This window comes from Neophocaena asiaeorientalis, unplaced genomic scaffold, assembly GCF_003031525.2.
Source record: "Neophocaena asiaeorientalis asiaeorientalis breed wild unplaced genomic scaffold, Neophocaena_asiaeorientalis_V1.1 scaffold479, whole genome shotgun sequence".
NCBI classification, from domain to species: Eukaryota; Metazoa; Chordata; class Mammalia; order Artiodactyla; family Phocoenidae; genus Neophocaena; species Neophocaena asiaeorientalis.
This window is the reverse complement of record NW_020173774.1, coordinates 3891086-3915113: the sequence shown is the minus strand read 5'-3', so window position 1 is coordinate 3915113 and position 24028 is coordinate 3891086. Positions and strand designations below refer to the sequence as shown.

Here is a 24028-nt window from a genome sequence, read left to right as displayed (position 1 = left end):
GCATGAGCCAGAGGCAGCCAGACTCTGGGGAAGTGACAGAGGAACTTTGGCGACAGAGTCTGTGCAAGATGCAGGCATGGACAACCACCTCTGGTGTGGAGAAGCACAGAGGCCTCCTCTCCGCCTTTCTGCCTTTAGCAACTACAACCCAAATTTGGCCCACTTCACTCCCCCCCAGCCTAGGACAGCCTCAGCGGCCTCAGCTGGATTTTACTGCCTTCACGATGATGTGGACGATGTCTCACTCCTCTCCAAATTCATTCATTCATTCATTCATTCACTCATTCAGGGTGCCCCCGTGCAGCTATGCAGCACCTGTTTATTGAGTGTCTGCTTTGAACCAAGCACTGTGCTGGCCTCTCATTTGGTTCCTCCATACCCTGCCTCTTAGCGCCTTCTTTTACACACACACACACACACACACACACACACACACACACACACACATGCAGAGGCCCCTTGCTTCATCTAGTCCAGTCTTCTCTTCCCTGTGTCTCTAAACACCCCAAGGGAAGGTGTCGTGTCTCCTCCCCTTGGCAACAGGCGTTGTGGAATACTGGACATACCCAGTGTTTCACACAGACCTCAGTTTGAGTCCTGGCTCTGACTCTGCCCTTAACTATCCTAGGTAACTTGAGTGGGTTAGTCCCTGTCGACCTCTGTTTCCTCATTGCAATTTAAAAAAAAAGAGAAGAAATCACCTCTTCCAGGCTTACAATTAAGTACAAACTTTTAAAGACTTGGCACAGAGTTAATGCTCTAAGATGTGGGTGGCTCCCTCCTTGCTGCATCAGTGGCCCATTGCAAGTGCATGTAGTGGCTACATGAGAACCTGTGTTCTCCTCAAATGTCGTCCCAGAGGAGTGGGGGTCACCTTATCTGCTTAGGGCCACGTGGGTACTCCACCCCAAGTTCTCCTACTTGTGACACTAGCCTATTGTTTTCTCCCTTTTTCAACATCTGTTGAAACAACCAGTTTCAACATCTGGTCTTGTGTCACCTACCTCCCCCCGACTTTTTTTCTTGGAATATTTTAAAGCAAGTTTCAACCATCGTATCATTTCACCTATAAGCACTCCAATGTGTATAATAGATAAAGATGTTAAAGGACATAACCACAAATTTTTTTTTTTGGCCATACCATGGGGCATGTGGGATAATAGTTCCTCGACCAGGGATCGAACTCACGCCCCCTGCAGTGGAAGCACGGAGTCTTAACCACTGGATGGCCAGGGAAGTCCCAACCACAAAAAATTTTTAACGCTCCCCCCACCAAATCAAGAATTATTCATTAATATAATCTAACACCCAGTTCATATTTATTTTCTTCCCAATTATCTCAACAATGTCTTTTTACTGTTGATTTGATTGAATCCGGATTCCCCAAAAGTTCATGTTGCAAGTGACTGTAAGAGCTCTCAGGTATTTTTACACCAACCTGCTGTTCTGTTTTCAGTGGAAATGCTAGAAAAATGAGGAAGTTCTTATGTCCTGAAAGTCTCCCACCTCACTTCCCTGAACCCTTTTCAAACAAAACAAAAACTAGCATCTCCTTTTTTGGGTGTTTTTAAATGACAAAAAGAATTCACCCCTCACAGCAGCTTTGAAATAAATGGGTTCCTCAAACAACTTTCCAACTCCAACAATCACCCAAGTGGAGAAGAAAGGCAGGCCATGCTTTAGTTCTGGTTTTGGAGGGTAAAAATTTCCGAGGAACTTTGCTCTTTGCAGACAGATTTTTTTATGCCCTCCCACCTGCTTTTCGAAATCCACCAACCACAAAATTTACTCCATCCACTTTTTTCTCTCTCCCTTCCACACTCCCTCTCTCTTTTTAGCAGCAACATACAAGCCGGCCATATTAGAGAGATGGAAATAAAGCTTCCTTAATGTTGTATGTGTCTTTGAAGTACATCTGTGCATTTTTCTTTTAGCATCTAACCATTCCTCCCCTGTAGCCCTCGGCCCCTCAAATCACCCTCTCCCTATCCCACCCGACTAACATCTCAGTCTCTGAAAATGCACAAAGATGCCTGGCTACCTCGCCCTGCCTTCAGTCTCACGGGGCTCAGTCTCTTTTTCTCTTTGGGTAAGTTAGACTGCACATCTGCATGCTTCTGAGGGTACAGAAGTGCAGCCGCAACAGGAGGAGGATGGGGGCCGGGGGCAGGAAAGAAGACATCGCTTGAGTCTCCCTTCGGCATTGTCCTTGGGAAGGGAGGCGCGGGGATGGGGGGAGATGTGGCTGGGGACTGCATAACGCTGGGACGACTTGGTCGCAGAAACGTTGGGTCAGGGGAGCTGAGGGTTCCTTGGAGGTGTCAATTGTGAAGGGAGGTGATTTTTCTTTGGATTTCCCTGAAATCGACGTATGTGGGGCTGGGGGCCGAGGGTAGGCTGATGTGCAGAGCCTCTTCATGGATTTTTTCTTTTAGCTGCTACAAATCTCCTGGGACTTAATGCTCCCTTAAGGGGCTTCTTCTGTGAACCTTGATCTTTGGAATCTGGTGGATTTAGGATGTCAGAAAAGAGTGTACGGGGGGAGTAGAGGGGCAGAAAGTTGAGTCTGGGTCTGGCTTCCTGGAAATCTGTACCACCGATTTGTTGCAGTGTGTGGAGGCGTAGGTGGGAAGCAGGCTTGAGGAGTGATCTCTGCATTGGGAAGAGAACTGCTGAAGCAGGCACTGATGGAGAAGCTCTCTGGCTTGGGCCAGATGGAGTGGAGGAGGGGTCAGGTGAAGGGATCAGAAAAAAAAAAAAAGAAAAAAAGGGAACACATGAGTGTGGCTGTGGCCCTTTGGATCACGTCTCTGAACTGTCCAGCCCCACCTTGCCGACTGTCAAGACATCCAAATGCTAATTTCATACATGGCCACTTAGGGACTTCCTGGTGGGTAGGTGGGCTAGGGAGTCACTTGCAAGCCTGCTTTATAGGTAGTCTCCTTCTTGCTCTTAAACTTACTCATTGCTGGCATAGCAATTGAGGATCCAGTCCAACGGCTGTCAGTGGGAATATTCCCCATCACAAAGTTTCTCTCTCCCTCCTTCTCTCCCTCTTTTTCTCTCCTTCTCTGGCATGCTGTGCTGGATATTGGGCTGGAGTGCTAGAGACAGCCCAGGGCCCCTGGCAGCCTGCACGATAAGGCCTGTGAGCTTTGCTGAGTTACTGAACATATTAAAAACAGAGCAGGAGTGTTAGGGAAGCTCAGGCAGTAGAGACAGCACGAGCTTTGGACTAGATCTGGGTTTAAAGCCGCCTTTGTCATTTACTTCATACTATCAGCAAGTTACTCCCCTCTGAGCTTCAGTTCTTTCCTGGGTGAACTGGAGAATACCTACTGCCTGGGTTTTTTGTGAGTCTGGCACATAGCAAGTGCTTAATTATAGCTACGCTTTATGAACTCTTTTCACGTGCCCACGCGCTGTGTATCTTGTTTAGTCTTCACGGCAACTGGTAACCGCATGGGGCAGATACATTATGATCCTCACGTTACAGATGAGGAAACAGGCACAGAGAGGTTAAGTAACTTGCCCAATAAGGTCACAGTAGTTTAAGGGGAGCTGAGATTTGAACCCCTGGTTGTCTGACTTCACCCCATTCTCTTTTTTTTTTTTTTTAACATCTTTATTGGAGTATAATTGCTTTACAATGGTGTGTTAGTTTCTGCTGTATAACAAAGTGAGTCAGCTATACGTATACATATATCCCCATATCCCCTCCTTCTTGTGTCTCCCTCCCACCCTCCCTATCCCATCCCTCTAGGTGGTCACAAAGCACCGGGCTGATCTCCCTGTGCTATGCGGCTGCTTCCCACTAGCTATCGGTTTGGTAGTGCATGTTTTGCTGTGCAAAAGCTTTAAGTTTCATTAGGTCCCATTTGTTTATTTTTGTTTTTATTTCCATTTCTCTAGGAGGTGGGTCAAAAAGGATCTTACTGTGATTTATGTCATAGAGTGTTCTGCCTATGTTTTCCTCTAAGAGTTTAATAGTGTCTGGTTTGAGTTTATTTTTGCTTCACCCCATTCTTAACCACTGAATTCTACTGCCCCCGATACTTAAGAAATGATGCTGCTATAGTAACAATAATTTGGATCAAAGAATCTTAAGTACAGGCAAAAGAGGGGAGTTGGGTGAGTGGCCAGTGTGCAAGGAAATGAGGACAGAGGACAGGCAACCTGTTTGGGGAGTTAGGGAGAGCTTCCTGCAGGAGGGAGAGCCTTATCTAAGTGAAGAAAGCAAGGGGGCTCGGGGACCAGGACCAGGGTGTGGCTTAGAGGAAGATGGAATCTAGGGTGAAGAGGTCAGGGCATGCGGGCTGTGAGGCGGTGGTGGGAGGAAGCTAAAGCCTCTGCAAACCTGGATGGGGAGAGGGTGCAGGAGTAGGGACCTTGAACTTGAACTTGATTGGTGCTGTGATGAGACAGGCCCTGGTACTCCAAGGCTGAGGGCTCAAGTGGACAATGGAACCTTGGTGGTTGTAGCAGCATCAGTCCCCAAGATGGAGGGATGTCCCAAGTGACAAGGGAGGGGACTGAGACAGGGCCTGGGTTTGCGAGGATGACTACAGAGCTGACAAAGGGACAGGGGACAGCTGGCCAACCTGCTGTACACACGACAGAAGCACATGGGACTAGTTTTCAGTTAGAAGCAATCCAAATGATTGGTTTTCCTTAGAGTTTTTCTCAAAACTCTTGGCTCCACGGCCACTGGCCTGGTTACCAAAGTCTGGGTTATGTTAGGCGAGGCTTAGAAAGTGGAGTCCGGTCCTCACTCAACCCCACTGCACACGGACACACAGGGGAAAACGCCTTCCCTTCCCTCTCCAGACTTTTATCGAGTGCCCACTGTGTGTCACATGCTGTCCCGGGTCCAGGGATGCCAAGATAAATAAGAATCAGCTCCCCAGAGCCTCCCGAGGGACTAGGGAACATAAACAAAAAAACAGTAATGCAGCATCCCATGTGCTGTTAGCAGCCAACCTTTGGTGGGGGCTGACCATGAGCCAGGCACCGCTGTGAGCTTTATGTTTTAGTATTCAATCCTCACAACGGTCCCAGGAGGTAGGGCCTAATGCTGTCTCCCATTTTACGGATGAGGAAACTGAGGTGCTGGGAGGTGAACCATCTTGCCTAAGATCAGACCACGGTGCTAGAGCGCTGGTCTTGGCCACTATGCCATTCTGCTTCCCGGTTTGGAAGTGACAGAAACCTCCCGGTCTGGGGAGAGGTCACGGGCACTGGAGAAGCTGCCACAGGGGCGATGCCTTGTTAGCTGGGATCTGCGGGGTAAGCAGGAGGGCTCAGGGGCAGCAGGGTGAATGAACTTTCCAACCTGCAGCAAAAACACGTGCAAAGGCACGGAGGAGTGGAAGAAGGCGGCGTTTTCAGGAAAGTAAGAACTCCGGGGTCACTGGAGCGGAGGAAGCGTGAAGCGTTGGGAGCAGGACAGGAAATGAGGCTGGGATGCTGGATGGTCCCAGATGGCAAAGGGCTCAGAAGCCCAGGAGCCTGGACGAGATCCTGAAAGCAGCAGGGAGCCAATGGCGATTGGGGATGAGGGGTGACAAGGACAGGTGCTCTCCTGGCTGCATGGGGGTGGCCTGGCCTGGGAGGGAGACCTGAGGTGGTGGGTCTGAATGGTAAGGCAGCCCAGGAGCTGGGCTGTGTGTCACAGTCACCTGGGTGGCAGGGGCTGCCCTGGGACACAGCGTGCTCCAGAAGGGTAGGGACTGATTTCTCTGCTTAGACAAACTCTGTTCTTTTTTTTTTAACCAGGAAAAAAATTAACCTACCTCATAGGTTGCTGTAGGGTTGGAAAGAGGCATGAAGAGAATTAACTTCTAGTCTGTGTAGGAAATAGTGTTTGACAGGAGATGAGCAAATTTTTGTGATCTCTGCAAAATGGGCCAGTTAGAAAAGTATATGACATGGGGCCTGTGGTGCCCAGATACACCTTAGAAAGAGTGAGGGGCCCTGGGCATTGGTGAAGTTTTGGAACTGAGCTCAAAAGCCACATCCTTACGGTACCCTTGTTGAAACATTTCCTTTCTGTGAGTTGGAGATCAGAGACTCAGTCTCCAGACCTGGTCTCAAATGGGAAAACCAGGAAGATTGTGAGCCCCGCCTTGTATGGAGGTTCCTTTAAAGAAGACCAATCCCCTCTGGCCAGCCTGACTGCCTGGGGGCTGACATGGGGGCTGGACCTGCCACGTAGACAGCAGGAGGACTGAGCCCTGGGACCCCTTGGTACAAAAATCACCCCCTCACCCAGCCTCCACCCCTCAACCTGCTGTCTAGAGCCTGGCAGCCTGGCAGCCTGGGTTCCAATCTAGCTTTGTCACTTACCAGCTGTGAACTTGGGCTATTCATTTAACATTTTTGTGTTCCATTTCCCCACTTGGAAAGCGGGAGTGATAATAGGGTTGCTGTATTAAATGAGGTGATAATCTGTAGGGTATGTACACAGCGCCTGGCACACAATAGGCACCTTGTCGTTACTATGAAGTCCCTTTGTGGCCCTAGTCGTGGATGCGGCTAATTTCCCGAAGCAGCAGAGCTCGTCAGGAGCCCAGGATTTTGCTCACAGCTCTGTCCTCGTTGCATGATGATTTCCTCATCTTTAATGAGGGCCTGGATTGGTGAAAGGCCTAAGGCCCTTGCCCTGAGCTGGGACTCTGGGAGACCTCAGGCGGAAGTGGGCGCTGTACTGGGAGTCAGGAACCGTGATTCGGGACCCGGCTTGTCCCTACCTGCTGTGTGTCTCTCTCAGGCCTCACTTTCCTCGTTGGTAAGATGATGGAGCTGGATCTACAATTCCTGAGGTTCCCCCTGCTTTGGTGACTCCTGTTCCTCTCTCTGCGGTTGGGACTTGACGGTTGACCTCTCTGACCACTAGAGGGCACACGTGTCCGCCTGGTGCCTCCTGCAGGCTGTGCCATAGCGATGCAGGGAAGGAGCCGCATTGCACCTCTCAGTCTGCCCCGCTCCTGCTGGCCAGAAAAGGCCCCTCACTCCCCGGGGCCCTGCCCTCCCGCACAGCAGAGTGCTAGCTCCTTCAAGTTGGAGGCAGCTCCTGGTAGGGTTCAAGTTCTGTCTCTGGAGTGATGTTGTGGCCTGGGGAGGGACAGAGGCAGGGATGGGTCAGCCAGATGTGTGGGACCTACTTCCTAATGCCACTTGGAGGCTCCTTTTGCTCAGGTGCCCTGGGAAGGTCGCGGAACTTTCCCAAGGAAGGTGCTAGAGAAGCAAGGTGTTCCTGGGATGTGAGGTAAGCTCAGGACAAGGCCCTGCCGGGCTCCTTCCCTGAAGATACCTCCGCCTCTGCAGAGCGGGGGCGGAGATGGCATTTTCAGCACACCTCCTCCTCGCCTGGCGCTGTGCTCAGTGCTTTCATAACGCTGTGAGAGCGAGGAGATGGGAACTGGGCTTTGTTCTCCTGGGGCTGCCGCTCAGCCTCTCCAGTTCATATTTCCCTGATGAGCACTTCAGCACACCTGGCCTTGCAGGTGGAACCGTGCGCCTGTCCCTCCATCTAGGGCTGGGTCCTGACCTCCCTGGCCAACAGTTCAGAGCATCTCCTGTTCTTAAGTCCCGCCTGCTGGCCCTGGCCACTCATCCGAAGGGATGAGCCGAGTGGAAGGGCTTTGCTATCCCTGCTTCCAGGCTGCAGTGCTGCTGTTCCTGGCGTGGGGCCCGGCAGCTTTGCACAGCGAAATCTTCTGCAAAACGCGAGCCCTGTGCAATCTGGGGGAATTCCAAGGGGCTGCCCTGAGGGGTCAGGCTCCAACGTGGCCCTGCCTAAGCCCTTCCTGCTTAGGGGGCAGAACTTGAGGAGAATTTAGGCTACCCTTTGCCTTATTTTTATTTTGTATTTTTATTTTTGGCTGTGCCTTGAAGCTTGCGGGATCTTAGTTCCCCCATCAGGGATCGAACCCCGGGCCACTGCAGTGAAGGTGCTGAGTCCTCACCACTGGACCGCCAGGGAATTCCCCTACCCTTGGCTTTACATATTTTATCTTATTTAATTATTACCGTAACCCCAAGGAGGTAGGTATCATCAGCTGCGTTTTACAGAGGAGGGGCCTGAGGCTCAGAAGATGGAGGAACTTGCCCATGTTCTCCCAGCCGATAGAAGGCAGAGCTGGGATTGAACCATATCCAATGGGGTCTCCGTGCCTCCTAGCTGCCCCCCTGCCGTCCCCTAGCGGCTTCTTCTCTCACTCAGAAGAATAGTGCCCCGGTCCTGGCCTAACACTGGGACCTCAGCTCTCTCCAGTTGCCTCCTTGATCACTGCTGGTCGTGCTTCAGATACGTGATGCTCATTCCAACCGCTGGAACTTTCCTCTCGATGTTCTGCTGCCTTGCATTCCTTCAGAATTTCAAATGGCTCCTCACTCCTTCACTTTAGCGGGGGGCCGCCTACAGGGCAGCGCTCGGAGCAGCTTTCCCTGACCACCCGATGTCAAACACACCCTGCACCTTGCTTTGTGTTTTACAGCCCTTGCCTGTGAACCAGCTGAAGTTACATTATTTCTTTTCCCTGTTGATGTCTGTCCCCCTCCCTAGGAGATAAGCTCCATGTTACAGTATCTCTGCCTGCCTCCATCACAGCAATAATCCCTCAGGCCTAGACCGAGTACCTGGGGCACAGGAGGTGATTTATAAATATTTGGTAAATGAGTGAATGAATGATTGATACTGAGCATTACTGCTTCTCCTTTATAAAGAATATTCATCTTTGGGGATGAGGTTTTGACCATATTGGCAGAGAATTTTGGAATTCAGCCCAGGGCTAGGGTGAGGGGAGTGCAGTGCCTAGGGTGCAAAATTTAAGGAGGTGTTTGCATGACCCTGAGGGTGGGCACCCCCTTAAATCTCGTGCCCAAGGCTTTCTGCCCCACTGTGGGCGGGGGGTGGGATGGGCACTGCAGCTTCAGCTGGGAGGGCTTCCGCTCACTCCCCTCACCCTAGACTCTGCCCTGCTTGGAATGTCAGAGTGGGATGGGCCTTCTCAGGCCACACACCCAGGGCTCCTGGACCAGGTCCAGTGTTCCCCAGAGGATTCTGCACCCTGCTGTCCCTGCAGCCTGTATCAGCTCCTTGCCGCGGTGTGTCCAGGCCTGGCATCTCCAAAAGGGGCTCCTGTCCTTGTAGACCCATCAGTTGATCCCTTCGAATTGTGCCTATGCTTCTGGGGCATCTCTTCCTTCCCGTTGCTCATCTGCTGTCCCTGCCAGGAGCCTGAGGAAGAGAAGGGGGCTGGGCTGGGCTGGGCTGGGCATATGGCTTGACTCTTCCCTGCGGTATAGAGAGCGAGGCCTTCTGTGTCTGCATCTGTCCTCAAGGCTGCCTGCCCCCAGGGGACACTGCAGCTTCAGCTGGAAGGGCTTTGGCTCAGCCGAGACGGTTGAAAGTGGTGGGAAGAAGGGGGAACCGAGGCCAGCACTGTGCAGCCCCTTGTCTAAGCCATCAGGTGGCCATGACAGGCCTGTGGCAGGACAGCCAGATGGAGGGAAGGCTTGAGGCCATCTGTCTGTCCCTGGCTTGACAGATGATGTGCTCTCTCTCCACCCCAAGGGCCACATCAGTCACCGCTTAGGAGCTTTGCCCACCCCGCTCCACCCCACCCCCTAATTTCAGCCATAAGGGACCCCGCCAGCTGTCCTAGCTCTGCTCCGCTCCCCACCAGATGCAGAGGCTTGCCCCCCCGGCCTTGTCTGTCAGAATCCTCACCAGCTTGTGGCTTTGTCCACAGTGCCACCAGGGAGGAGCATGGAAGTCACAGTACCTACCACCCTCAACGTCCTCAATGGCTCTGATGCCCGCCTGTCCTGCACCTTCAACTCCTGCTACACCGTGAACCACAAACAGTTCTCCCTGAACTGGACTTACCAGGAGTGTAGTAACTGCTCCGAGGAGATGGTGAGTTCTCAGATGGAAGCAGGGGTGGGGGAGGCAGGAGCCCCACAGCGTGAAGCTCCCCTTTCCCACCACCTGCCCCTGCACTGTACCAGGACCCTAGCATACCCTGGTGGGCTATCTGCTCCTGAGGGCATTGGCAGAGGTGTGCTGTCATGGCTGGGTGACCCTGGGAGGGTGACAGAGATCTAGAGGTGACTGCCCGTCTTCCAGGTAGAAGGGGGCATGGGGCGAGGGGCTTCCTGCTGTCCTTGCAGCTCCTTGCTCATGCAGCCCCCTATCCTGTCGCCTCCTGCCCCCCCAGTTTCTCCAGTTCCGCATGAAGATCATTAACCTGAAGCTGGAGCGGTTCCGAGACCGCGTGGAGTTCTCAGGGAACCCCAGCAAGTATGACGTGTCAGTCACGCTGAGAAACGTGCAGCTGGAGGATGAGGGCACCTACAACTGCTACATCATGAACCCACCCGACCGCCACCGCGGCCACGGCAGGATCTACCTGCAAGTCCTCATGGAAGGTGAGGGGCTGCTGGGGCCCTGCCCATTCCCACCCAGCTACTCTCCAGCAGGACTAGCTGGGGCTCCTTGGGAGAGGCTGTGCCCTCCTGAGGGGTGGGAGCAACAACATGTGCTGGGTGGAAGGCACCTGTTTTACTCCTTCCCTTCCTTGAGGACTATGTCTCAGGGAGCCCTGATGATGCTATCCAGCATGATCACGATCTTAAGAATCCCAAGAGCAGCTTTCATTTATTGGACACTTGCTACGTCTCAGTTATAGCTAGGGCTAAACTCTCCAGATGCAATATCTCACTTCATCCTCATACGACCCTATGAGGGAGGTACTATGATTATTCCCATTTTACAGATGAGGAAACTGAGGCTACGTCAGGTACCTAAGGTCACACAACTAATAAATAGTACAATCAGGACTCAAATTGGGTCCATTTGACCTCAAAGTCCATCCTCTTGGATACTGCATTATATTGCCCTCCCTGGGGCTTTTAGGTGTCCTGGGATTATGGGGTGGGTGGGGCGCTTAGAGGTCCATGGCCTGGGTTGATTTTTGCTTTGACTAGAGTGCTTTCCACGGAGGAGAGTAAAGTCAGGACCACCCCACACCTACTGCAGGGAGCAGGGGCCAGTGGACGAGGCTCCCTTTTCCAGCCCTAGGGCTCAGCGGGTCTGTTTCCTCTCCTTCTCCAGAGCCCCCTGAGCGGGATTCCACTGTGGCCGTGATCGTGGGCGCCTCCGTCGGGGGCTTTCTGGCTGTGGTCATCTTGGTGCTGATGGTAGTAAAGTGTGTGAGGAGGAAAAAAGAGCAGAAACTGAGCACGGATGACCTGAAGACGGAGGAGGAGGGCAAGACGGATGGAGAGGGCAACGCGGACGATGGCACCAAGTAACGGGCGGGCGGCCGGCCCTGCAGCCCCTCCCTTGCGTCCTGTCTCCCTCCCACTCTCCGCCCCGCACTGTGTGCCCCCGCCTGCCCTCTCTTGGTGTGCTTCTCTCGAACCAGGATCCCAGGGCTGACCTGGGGCCTCCTGAACCCCTCCCTTCTTATCTGCCACCCTGCACCAAGAGAGACTCACCTCTCTTTGATTCGAGAAACCTGCCCTGGCGTCTGGGATGTGTGGGCCCTGGGGGGAGGGAGAAGCGGGCTCAAAACTGCCAGCCTCTGAGAAGAGGCAGGAGGCCTGTGGGAGGGGCGCAGAGAGAGAAGGGGGAGGGTGGGCAGTGGAGGAGGAGGAGGCCAGCTGTCCAGTCTGCCCAGTGCGTGGACTGGTCTGGTGGCCGTTTCAGAGGGGACCTGCAGGTGGGACGGGGCTCTGCTGGCTGCCTCTAGAAGGCCTGGGGTGTGGCATGCCTCTGCTCCCAGAGATGCCCCTAGCTCTGGGCAGCCTTGTCACGGGGGTGGTGATGGGTTCCTATAACTTGGGGGTGTGTTGAAGGGATGACCGTGCGTTTCCTGGGCCTTGAAGGGAAGGAAGCTGGAGGTAGCTGGAGACAAGCCTTGGCCCAGGGAGCTCTGCTCTCACCTTTCTCCTTCAATAGCTGCTACCACAGAAGCCTCTGGGTTTCTGTGGGCTTGCTTAAGCCCTTGGGATTTTTGGCAGGAAAAGTACCAAAGGGCTGCTGAGCTAGGCCGTGGGGGGCGGGGAGTCGTGTTTCTCCAGGTGGTGGTCATTTTTCACCGCAGTTACCCACTCACAGGAGGCAACTGCAAAGTTAGCTGGGGGACGAGGGGCTGGGGGCTCCGTTGTAAAATGGAGTTCAAGGTTGACTGCCTCCTCCCCCAGGGTGGCCACCATCACCTGGGCCAGGAGCAGCTGAGGTTGCAGAGATAAGGAGAGAGGGGGTGGGAGCCACGTCAGAGGAGTAGGTGTGCAGAGCGGGGACCTCGCTGGGGCTTCTGTTCAGAATTTCCCCGTTACCCTCAGCAGGGTTTCATCTGGCTTTTGGCCCTGAGGGAAGCCTGAGGGGAGCCCTGTAGCCTCTGAGACCCTGTGGCCATGTCACATCTGGAGCCATGTCACACCCTCCTCTGCCCCGACAGTTCTCTCTGGGGGGGAGGAAAGTAGCATTTGTGGGGAGCCAACTTTCACTGCCATTTTACTCACATGAAGAGGGAATTGCTCAAGCCTCAGGAGCGGGAGAGAGACAGAGAGAAACTGCCTTGGAAGATCCTCAGAGATCAGCTAGCCAAGTCACCCATACTACAGACCGGGAGACTGAGGTTCAAACTCACAACCGAGGGGCCTGCTTCTCCTCTGGTTCCTCAGTCTCCAGGTTGGATGAATAAAGCCACGCTTTGCCCAGTGGGAGGGGCCTCTGCAGACAGAGAGATGAAGGAGATGAAGGGAGGGAGGTGAGCTCCTCCAGCCCTGCTCACCTCCCTGGAGCCCAGCCCCTCCAGGCTGTGACTGAGGCAGGGATGGGGTGATGGGAGTGGAAGGGCAGAGCTGCTGGAATGCCCCACGCCCACCCCAGGCTGACCCTCTGCAGCACTTCCCAGCCTTTCTCAGAGCTCAGGCCCTGCCCGGGCTCAGGGGGTCAGAGCCCAGGGCAGGAGTCTGGGGAAAGGGGGTAGAGATGGGACTCTGACAGCTTCTGGGACCCCTCTCTGCCTCTGCCCAGCAGATGGCCTTTTTGGGGAGAGAGTAATAGCATATGGGCGATTCAGTTTAATTCACTTCAATTCAACATCCATTTATTGAGCATCTCCTATGTGCCAGGCACTGGGCCAGGTACTGGAGATGTACACAAAGCCATAACAGAGCTGGGAACTGCTAGGTCAGCACTGTGGGGACCAAGATGAATTTTTTTTCGGTGCATCTAATTCCACCTCTGCGGCCACTGCTTCCAGGGCTGGAGTAGGAGAAAAAGGAAGAGATTCCAGAATCTGGGCCCTGGGAAGGGGGGAAAGGAAGGAAAGAGGGAAGATGCAATAAGGAAGAGGGTGAGAGGCCAGACAGAGTGGAGGGTGGGCAACCAGCCTGAGAGCTCCTGGGTGGGATGAGTCCAGCTCACCTAGAAATTCTAGCTCATCAGTACCTAACTGCCAATCAACACACTGCCAATGGGGGTGGGCTAAGCCCCCAGGATGCCTGGGGTAGGTGGACATTGCCCATCCTTGGAGCCAACCAGCTGAGAGGGGAGAGATGGGTAGTGGGCACCCTCGTTCCAGCTGAGACCAAGGGTGGTTGTAATAACATGTCTGCAGCTTGCAGATTTCACTTTTTGGCAACTTCTTAAGTGCTCTCCTCTTCTGGGATGAGTGAGGATCTGTGTGGATGCTGGGAATTTTCTTTTTCCAGGACTCATAACATTTAGGGAAATTGTTTGCAAGATTCCCTAGGTTTATTCTAAGAAGTCCTAACTCTCTATAAAGAAGCCCAAGACTTCTGGGTTCCTTCCTTTCTCTGCCCTGCCCTAGAGGGTCCTAGGGAGAGCAATGCCTCTCCAGGGGCCTCAGGCGCCCAAGCAGATGGGGATGGGCCAGGAACCACCTTCGTCTCAGGTACCCATCCTCATATGCACTTTCTTCCCGAGCCTCTTAGAGTCTCTTCCAGAGGCCTCATAGAGCTGCCTCCCCCAGGGCAATGAGGCTGGGAACAAAATGGAGCTTCTGTGAGTAGAGGTGGGAGACTGGTGAGATGTTTCCACAGCACCCTGCTTTCTAGCGTATACCTCTTCCCGCACCGTGGGGCTCAAGCCCTACTTCTGGCTGCGTGTTCCCATCGCTGCGCTCTGCTGGGTTCAGTCTGCTGGTTTTCTCAACTGCCTCTGCCTCTCCTGCTCTCTTGGAACCCCGTATCTGTCCCTTTCTCCTAATTAAGGGCCCCTGTAAAGAGAGATGGGCTTGCCAACCCATGGGATTTAGCTTGTAGGAACAACGCACACTTTTTCAGGACTGAAATGCCTTGAGGTGCCTTGGAACTGGCTTTGGAAATAGCTATCTGCCCCCTAGCTCTGGACTAATCACAGTTATTCCCAATGTATAAAAAGGAAAAGCTGGATCCATATTTCTCCCTGTGAGTCTCCTTGGTGAGGTTGGGCTGGTAAGTATTTGCAAGGTCAGGTTAAGCAGATGGACAATTGAAAATGCTGGCCAGGTCCAAAAGACAGTCCCAGGCCATAGGAATGGCTTGGTGCAATTGGAACGGGTGATGAATGGAGAAATTTTTCTTCCTACATACGTCTTAAGGATAGAAAGCCTGTGTCTCTTGCTGTGCCTCTTGCTGATGTCTTCCTTTATTGAAGCTTGCTGATGCGTTTGTACATAGTCTATATATAGGTAGAGATATATTATATATACAAATATAAAACATCTCACTACATCCACCCCGAAAGTTACGTTGAGGGGGCAACAATCATTTCTCAGTGTTTTGAGTTGATTCACCAAAGGCAAATTATGGAACGTTCTTATTGCTCTTTGTGCACTTGGAGGGGAAAACACAACTACTTATGCACTTTCTAGGATTTATGTGCTATGTGGTAATGGAAGAGGTGGTGGAGAGAGAAACTGAAATGGTCCTCTGTGACCCAACTGCTGTGATGTGTCTGCTTTGGGGAGCAGACAGTTTCTGTTGTAGTTTGTCTCGTTGCTTGGATTTATTGGCTGCAATAAACAGATGGTCTCCCCTGAACATCCCTTGAGTGTGACTTTTTTCAGGGGTGCAGAGTGGGGCAAGTTGAGGCAGTGCCAGGATTTTCACAGGGAGTCCTGTTGTTCCTTTCCTGGTGATGCCATTGACACTGCTGGGTCCCCATCAATGATGAGATCATTCTGCTCCCCTCTTGTTAGATGTTTCCTCTTTTCCCCTCATTGCCTTCACAGAATCCTGGGGGACTCCATCCACCTTGAAAGCACCCTGGGGACAGGGTGGCTAAACACCCACTTCTTGGAGGGCTCTTGGTTATTTCTGGAAGATGACAACACTTTATGCCCCCAAGGCTAACCGTCATGCCGATGTTGTCTATTCTTTCCATGGGTGGACGGGCCATCCTTCCTGCCCCCTGTTTCTAAGCTGTGTCTGACTAGGCAGACATCTGTTTCATCTGCTCTGGGCTCAAGAGGAATAGCTGACAGCTGGTGCAGAGTCTGCCCTCATGCAACTTCACGGATGAGGGTGGCTGCAGGGAAGAATCAGGTCGCTCGTGTCCCATCTGCGAACTGCTCTATCCTAGTTACGTGCTGCTGAATCGGCCCTCAATTCAGGACCAAGGGCAACCACCTGGCCCAGGGGCTCTGCTCTCCCAGACAACCCAGTCTTTTTCTCTCTTGCCTTCTGGTTTTGTATCTCTTTGCACTTTTCTCTTTCTTACACACACACCCACACACCCTCGCCAAGGAGGCTCACCCGATAAGAAAATCCTCAGCTTTCTGAATGCAAGGGAATGCCGAAGTGCTTGGTTTCTACTTTTCTCATGGTTTCTTCGTCATTTCTGCCTGCTCCCTGGTAACCCAGAGACCTTTGCCACTGGTTTAGTGGTCAGATGCATTTTAGAATATTCTAGGAGTAGCCTAACATTCGTAGTCCTAATGCCGGCAGCTGCTACCCGAGAAAGAAGCCAGATAGAAGGTGGCAGTGTTAAACAGAGGTGGCTGGTATTTGACAGAACCAAAGGCACCTTGGTTTAAAAGGATGTCTGCCCTTGGAGCCCCTGAGTCCTTCCAAGGATGGGATGTCAGAGAGGATGCTTCCCTACTTAACAGATAGGAAACTGAGGCAGGGGATGTGGACTCAGGTGCTGGGGATTCTGGCTGGTTCCTTCCGGGTGGACACAGCATCTAACTCAGTCTAAGGCTTCTCCCCCAGAACGCTTGGAGGACACTGTGGAGCTGGGCCTGGCTTCTGGGAGGACTGGGTTTGGCTCAGGTGTCTCCCCTAAACTGATGTTTTGGGGCTCGGGCTGCTTGGGGCCTGGTGAGGTAGTTCTGATTGAGGAGGGAGCTGCTGTGTGCGGGAAGGGCTAGCTCCCACCCCGCAACTCAGAATTGCTCACCGGCTTCCTGTGTCCCCCACCTGAGGTGCTGGTGCCTCTCCATTCCCGCTGTTCCTTTGCTTCCCGCCGGAGCCCCTGCAGGGCTCAGGCACAGCCATCGGCCTGCCCATGGCCGGCTGCCCCGGAATAGTAGTCTGTATGCGGAGCCTCTCAGAGTCCCTAGGACAGGTTTTGAGGCCCAAAAGGAGTGGGGGAGGGGGAAGAGTAGATCTTTACAACATCAGAGATGGGCGGGATCCCGGGGACTACTTGGCCAAGTCTCCTGATTATCCTGAAGGGGAAACTGAGGACCAGGTCGGGGAAGTGATTTGCTTAAGGCCACAAGATGAGTCAAGGACAATCCAGGATCTCCCAGCTGGCTCCAGGCCACCTGTTCTTCCCACAGCCCACACCCAGCCTGAGCCTAGCGCTCGGCACAGCTCGGCACAGCAGCCCACACCAGCCCAGGCTCCTGCCTGCCCCTTCCCAGTGGGCTTGAGTTGAACAAAAAGGAGCCCCCATGCTTCTTGTAAGGGCACAGTTTTGAAAGCTGAGGTTCAGAGAGGGAAAGTAATTCTCCCAAAGTCACACAGCAGGCTAATGACAGAGCTTGGTTTTAGGCGCCATTCCAAGGCCCACTCCACACCTCAGCAGAGTGCCTTTCTTCATGCTGGTTTGTATATGGTCCATCTTAGGCCACTTGTCTCCCTCCCACGTTGCAGGTGTTGTGCTAAAAAACTTCAGGGGAGAGGAAGCTGGGGCAGTGCCTGGTGGGATATGGGTTGGGCAGCTGGGTGCACAGGTCCCCACTGAGGTCTCCTGCCCTCCGCCTTTGGCACTGCAGGGGCTCAGAAGGTCCATGCTGGCAGGGCGCTGCGGGCACTCTTCTCGGATGGCCATGGTGAAATTGACCCTGAAGCCTGCCAGGTTCTAGTCATTCCTGGCTGCCTGCTACCATGCTGATGTGCAGGGTACCAACCACCTTTTAGGACAGGCTCCGGCCACCCAGTGTTTGAGAGCTCCAGAGGGCCACGGGGAAGGAAGCCCATCTTGGAACTATATCCTGGCATCGTGACATGGCCCATAAATTTGGTCCTAAAACAGATTAGCCTAGGACCCCACTCCTCTGCAGGGCTGAGGAGGCCTCTGTCTAGAAAAGGGAGAAAGACTGCGGGAGGGAGGTGGTGGGAGTAGGTGAGTTGGGAGTAGGTAGCTTGTAAAGCAGCTTCTCCTTTTCTCTGGCAATAATGACTTTGAGAGTCCACGAGGTGCTGGGAAGGGGGCCAAGTGGACACTGGATGCTCAGCTTGGCTACTTTGGAGTCCATGAGAAGGGCTGTCCCTTACAGCCTTGGCAAAGTCACTTTTATCCCAACTGCAGCTGCCTCTGCTTCTCAACTGCGACACATTCCCTGTAAACAGGTGGCATAGGACTAGAACTGTTTGCCTCAGCAGGCTGAGACCCTCCTGTGGGCAAATGGGCAAAGGAAGGGGGTGTGTTCCTCCAGGAGAGGAAGTGTGTGTCACAGCTGATGGCTAATACAGCGGGTGGGGCTGTGGCCACAAGGAGAGGGATTCGCCTTGACCCATTCTGCCCCAGGGCGAAACATTAGGGCTGGCGGACAGAGGCAGATATTGATCCAATGGAAGTCAGAGCTGTGCAGAGGGTTGAGTTTCTCTGAGGTAATGAGCTCCCCATCCCGGAAGGTATTCAAGCATAGCTTGGGGGTGTTGTCGAGGAGATTCATATGTCAGGGCATACTTTTAGACGCTGTCTAAATTTACTGACAATGGCCCTCTGCAGCCCTCATTTTAGGATTCAAATGATAGAAGTAGGATTAACTCTTGCTTGCCTGAAGATAAACAGGACACATGAATGGGCAAACTCCTGTCCCTCTGCCTTGTTACTCAGTCACGCTCTACCCCAGGCTGCCTCTGCACTCTTCTACCTGCTTGCCCTATTCATCTTTACCCGACTTAGCAATGGTGGTGGGGAGAGGGCAGGTGGCGAGCCCCTATTCACAGTGAGAAATAGGCCGGAAGAGGGTGGAAATTTGGGGTTAGGAACCCTCAGGAACTTCTTTCCAAAGATCAGGCCAAGTCTAACTTGTATCTTTGGCCCTCCAGCTGGGGCAAATCTTCCCCTGTCCTTCAATCAAGACTGTAGAAAATGGTGACAATCTTTTCAGCCTTCTCCTCCCTTCACCCTCCCAGCTTTGTCAAAGTCTTCAGCCTTCCCATCCTTGTCCCATAGCAGGCTCACACCCTGTGGGCTCTCCACAGGAGCTGATGCTCTTGGGAAGGGCTGTTGGATGGGCGGGCTCATATCCAGCCTCAAAGGGTTTGGAGGGTGGGGCCGGGGTGGGAGCAGGGTGAGTGACAGCTGGCTAGACTAATCAGGATGAACACCATTTACTGAGTAGCTACTCTGTGCCTGCCCTGAGCTCAATATTCTATGTGTGTCAGCTGACAGTACTCAGGACAACTCCCCAAATATGCATTCTTGTCTCACTTTTACAGATGAGGAGACCTGTTATACTAAGTTATGGGTACACTCAAGGTGACACAGAAAATAGCAGAGAATTCAAACCCAGGGTGGAGCGATGCCAAAGCCATCAATCACATCAGGCTGTGATTGGGAAAGGGCAGTGGACTGGCCTCTTGCAGCCCAGAGACCTAGGAGTGGGTGGGGGAAGGGTGACTGGGAGCCAATCTCAAAATGACCGTGGACAGCCAGAGATGGGCAAAAGTGTTTGGAAGCAGAGGCAAAGGCTTCCCACTGGGTCTCTAACATCCCACCTCCTGCCTGGCCTGGCACCTGACCCCACAGCTCTGTGCAAACAGCTCTGGCTCCCGCTGGCCACCCTCTCCTCTCCTGGTTTCTGAAAACCTATAAAATCTTTTCTTCACCTGCTGACCAGTTGTCTCCATCCCTACCCCTCCTCCTCGGCCTGTGTCTCACTCCAACTTCCCCCGGTTCCCCTTCATTCCAGGCAGACTCTCCCCTGCTCCCATGCTTCTTCCCTTCCTCTCGGCCATCTCTCCTGACCTTCTGCCCCTGCCATATCTCCTCTTCTACTCCACATCCTCTCTCCTCTCACTTTGCAAGATCCACTGCTCTCACACTAAAATATTCATAGCGGATGGGACCAGAACACTAGGGGAGCCCTGCCTGGTGCTCTGCACCTTTTTACGCTTCTGGTTTGGTCAGTCTGTCCCAGCGCCCAGTTCAGCGGCAGGACCAGGTCTACGGTTCCAGGAGGACATCTAGCCATTCAGCTGACTAGGCAGTCCCCCTACAATGAATGACAAACCTTCCCAATGCCTCCGACCCCCAGCCCTCCTGAGCCCCCCATCCTCCCATGATGGACAAGCAGTGGGGCATGGTAATCCATGAAACACAGGTAAACACAGCTCTGGGGTGCTGGGTAGGGTGGCTGAGACCCTGCCATGGGGCTTCACGCCCTACCCCAAAGTGTCCCAGAATAAAGGGATGCCCAGGACTCACCCCATCTCTGAGCTGCAGTGAGGGAAGCAGACGCCTGCTCCTGCAAGGGGGCACATGCCCCTCTCCAGCTTGGGACTGTCCAGTGAGCATCTCCCTGGTCAGGATTTTTTAGCTCCCTCCTCCCTCTGCCCTCCTCCTCCCAATGAGCTCATCTGTCTGGGGCTCCCCACCCCCCTTTGCCTGAAGGGATGTTTGGAAAGAACCTGGCAGAAAACAGAAAAAGAGGAAGGGAGGGATGGAGGAGGTGCGTGCGCCCAGAGCCCTTAGAGAAAGTGGAGATGGGTGAGGAGAGCTCAGGAAGAGTTCATCGCTGCTCCAAGTCAGATTCGAGGTGGGCTGGGGAGCAGCGGGCGAGGGGGCCAGTACTGGTTCCTTGCTGGGCTGCTGAGCCACGTGCCTGCGGGTTGGTTTGGTGCATGCTGTCCTGTTAACCCCTTCAGCACCTGCCAAACTTCAGTGGATGCTGAGACTGTGGCTGAGGCAAGTGAGCACTGAGCTGGAGGGCAGGAATGGTGAGTCGGGATGGGCAGGGAACAGACGTAGGTGCGTTAGAAGGAGACACCCAAACGCCTGGCCAGGTAGCATCCACCCAGCCCCAACCCCAGAGGCAGAAGGATTTGGGAGCATTCAACTTTAAGTTACTGTATGCAGAGCATCCCGGCTCCTGCAGTTCCACTGTCCTGAGGTTGGGGCCCTGTTGATAACTGGGCTATAAGCTCCTGGTGTCGATCTGAGTGATCTGAGGTCAGAGGGAGAGGGGCTGGGAGGTGGGGGCATTGCGGGGGAGGGGTGGATCCCTGCAGAGCTCCCTCTTCTCTGCCTCTCTGAGCCGGGTCAGCGTGGCTGCCGTCCAGCTCCGTTACCTGCAATGCCCCGACAGGGGCCGAGAGGGCTTATGCGGGAGGGGGAGAGGCAGGCAAGGGCAAGGGCAATAGGGGAGCCAGAGGGGGAGGAGGCTCCCTGCCAGGCTCTTATTACTTAGAAGGAACTCCTCCCAAAATAGCTCTGGAGGCCTCACTGGAGCTCTCCCTTCCTCCCCTGCCGGGGTCTTGGCTAGCTTTCTGAGAATTGACAGAGATGGAATCTTCCACCTACCCGCCCCAGTGTAGGTGGAAGGTGGGACCACCCCCAGGGTCGAGTACCTGCCTGGGTAAAAGCATCTCCCGGAGGCTGGGAGCCGGAGCTCGGCCCCCATTTCTGCCCGTGTCACTTCCCCACCACACACTGAACCTCATACCTGTGCTGCTTCCTAGCTCCCATCCTGGCCCTGAGGTGGAGGCGGAGGGCAGGAACCCAGAGGCTTGCCTGGTCTCAGAGAGGACTGTTGGGACTAACGGCTTCAAAGACCCTGAGCCCTTCCCCGCACACCCACCCCCCTGGAAAAATCTCCTTTCCCCTTAAATCTAGGCCCCATCTCCTCCCACCTGAGAACAGCTTCCTGGCAGCTCCTTGGCTCAGGGTCCAGTCCGTCTCTGCATGCCTGAAAACTTGCTCTTAGAGGTATTTCTGAGCCAGGCTGCCCAGGACCTGAGTGTGCAGGACCCCACCACCACGAAGCCAGCCTGCTGGGCACAGCGGGGGGCCTGTGTCCAAACCACTATCCTGCCCTCTAGGGACTTGCAGCCGGAGGCGCAGAAAGGGCCAAAGTGCCCATCCATCTGATGGATGCACAAGGGTTTTGAGAATTTTTGAGGAAAGTGCTCTCTAAATGTAAAATTCCTCTAGCCGCTAATGCATCTTTCAAGCACTTTTTCTGCCCAGTTGTGGAGCCCTCCTGCTCTCTAGAGGAAAGCTGGGGGTGTGGAGGGAGGGAATCAAATAATGGGGCAAGTTCTAATTCTGACTTTAAGAATCACTTTCTCTGTGACCTTGGGCCACACATTCTACCTCTCCGGGCCTGTTTCTTCATTTGGGAGGCGTGTGGGTTTCGTAAGGACCCTTCCAGCTCTAAGAGTTGGTGAGCAGCGAGGCAGCTGAGAAGGTGGAGGGCGCGGAGGAAGCTGGCACCTTTCCGTGTCCCCAGGGTCTAAAGATATCCAGGGAGTGCTGTCCCCTCCCTTCCCCTTTCTCTGGGCAGGGGTCACTTTCCTTCCCTTTGGCTCACCTCCTGTCTCAAATCAGCCTCCGGCTCTGGGAAACTTGACCCCTGCTGTAAAAATAAAGTGGGCAGTGTGGATGTCTGGCCCTGTGGACCTAGTGTCTGGAAGCTCCTGGAGAAGGAGGGGGTAAACGTGCAAACTTGGAGACAGGAAGAGTCTTAGCCTTTTTAGGGCCACAGACCTCTTTGAGAATGATGAGAGCTAAAATGTACTGCGGGCTGACCCTATGCCTAGAACTCTGTTAGCACTTTTACGTATGATAATATCTCATCCAGTCTTCATAGGTCCACATCTGATGTTTGTGAGGCCTGGGGCAACTGCACAAATGATAATTACATATATGTCTAAATATAAGTTATGAATCAAGATAACAAAGTGTTAAAACTCATCTATTATCCTCCACCTTTGATGAAGTCTCCTCAGTCTTAACTTTAAGGCCAGGCCCAAAAGCCATTCCCTGGTCCACTCTTCCCTGGTCTTGCTGGGACAGGGTCTCTCACGCATGCCTGGGAACCCTCCATCTGCATGTCAAGTTCCATCCACTTCCCACCCTCTGTAAACAGCTGCCCTTTGCCCCGGCCTGTGGGTGCATATCCAGCATGGGCAGCTCCTGAGAGGATTGACCCGGGGAAGAGGCCTGCTTGGAATCGGGTCACGTGAACAGGGAATTCCAGGGTCCCGGATGTTCGGAGCATGGTCTGGAAGAGGAGGTGTATAGACTACCCTCCCTTCTGTCCCAGGAACCACTTTTCCAGTGAGGAGGCGTAGGGCCAGAGGAGGGCCAGAGTGAGGCCCTCCAAACTCAGGAGCCCAGGGCTGAGGCCCCTGTTGCCCAGGTCTAAGGGTGGCATTGCTCTTAACAATTGCATGAGGTGAATATCGTCCTTTTCACCATATTACAGATGAAGCGGCTGCAGAAGGTTGCATAACTTGCTCAAGGTCATACGACAACATATGCTGGAGCTGGGACTTGATTCCCCAGTGCCTAACTCCAGAGCCCCTATACCACTATCACAGCTATACTGAGCAAGCCTCTCTCCAGTATTTCCAGTACAACCTCAAGGGGTCCATGATCTCTGAAGCCCCCCAGGGACCCCAGGTTAAGAAGGTGGGCGGTGCGGGGGCAGTAGCAGAGGTCAGGCCATGAAGTGGGAGCAGGTTTCCAGGTCTGAACCCGTCTCCAGACAGGCAAAGGTTGGAGGGTCAGGACCTCAGACAGGCCCTGTGGTGGCGGGAGGGGGCTGCTGAGAAGGATAGCAGACAGGAGTCACCAAACCACCCCAAGTAGCACTAGTCACTTGTAACTCAAGAGGGTCTGGGAAAAAGCCCTCTGACCTGGCTGCGACCCCCACCAAGCCCGGACATCTGCCCTGGGCTCCTCGACCCCCGCCCCAAAAGGGAGGCGAGGCCCAGGGAGTCCTCCAGGATTCTGAAGGACTCAGGACACCCTTGGAGGGGGGTAAAAGGGGAGGGTCTGAGGGGGGCGGCCTAGGTGGGAGAAATGAGAAGTAGGGGCGCCGCGGGAGGGTGAAGCGGGGCTTGGACCCGATGGTGTCTGGCCGATTCCCTAACTAGGAGCGTCATGATTTTCGAGGAGCCCATGAAGCAGTGGGAGAGGATGGTGGGCGGCGATGGGGGTAGTTTACAGTTGGAAGCCGGGTTCCCGGGACCCTGCACAGCGGGGCTCCGCGAGGCTGCACACTCGCGGGTCGGCGGCCGCGGCGGGCAAGCCCGCACACGCCCGCCGGCTGCTGCAGTGCTGGCTGCGGGCATCCGAGCGGTCCCTTCGCGGCCCCGGGAGAGGGAGCCGCTACCCTACTCGTGTTCCTCAAAGCAGAACATCACAGCCTTCCAACAGCCGAAAAGCTCCATCTCTACTCGTCCCCAAACTATCCTCCTAATGGCAGTTCAGCGCACGGGATGATGCGCGCGGCTGAGGGCGGCCCTGCAGTGCGAAGCCGCAGCCGCCCAGCCCGAGCCGGAGCGGAAGCAGGGGTGGTGGTGGTGGGGCCGGTACGGC

At 54.0% G+C, this 24028-nt stretch overlaps 1 protein-coding gene across 1 annotated transcript; it reads left to right on the top strand.

Annotated features, from left to right (window-relative positions):
- Positions 1 to 1923: 1923 nt before the first annotated feature.
- On the top strand, positions 1924 to 11558 carry SCN2B (sodium voltage-gated channel beta subunit 2). The gene is made up of 4 exons (XM_024751822.1): positions 1924 to 2089; positions 9756 to 9922; positions 10224 to 10434; positions 11120 to 11558. The coding sequence occupies exons 1-4, from the start codon at positions 2020 to 2022 to the stop codon at positions 11317 to 11319; spliced, it is 648 nt and encodes a 215-aa protein (XP_024607590.1). The 5' UTR covers positions 1924 to 2019; the 3' UTR covers positions 11320 to 11558.
- The last annotated feature ends 12470 nt before the right edge of the window (positions 11559 to 24028 follow it).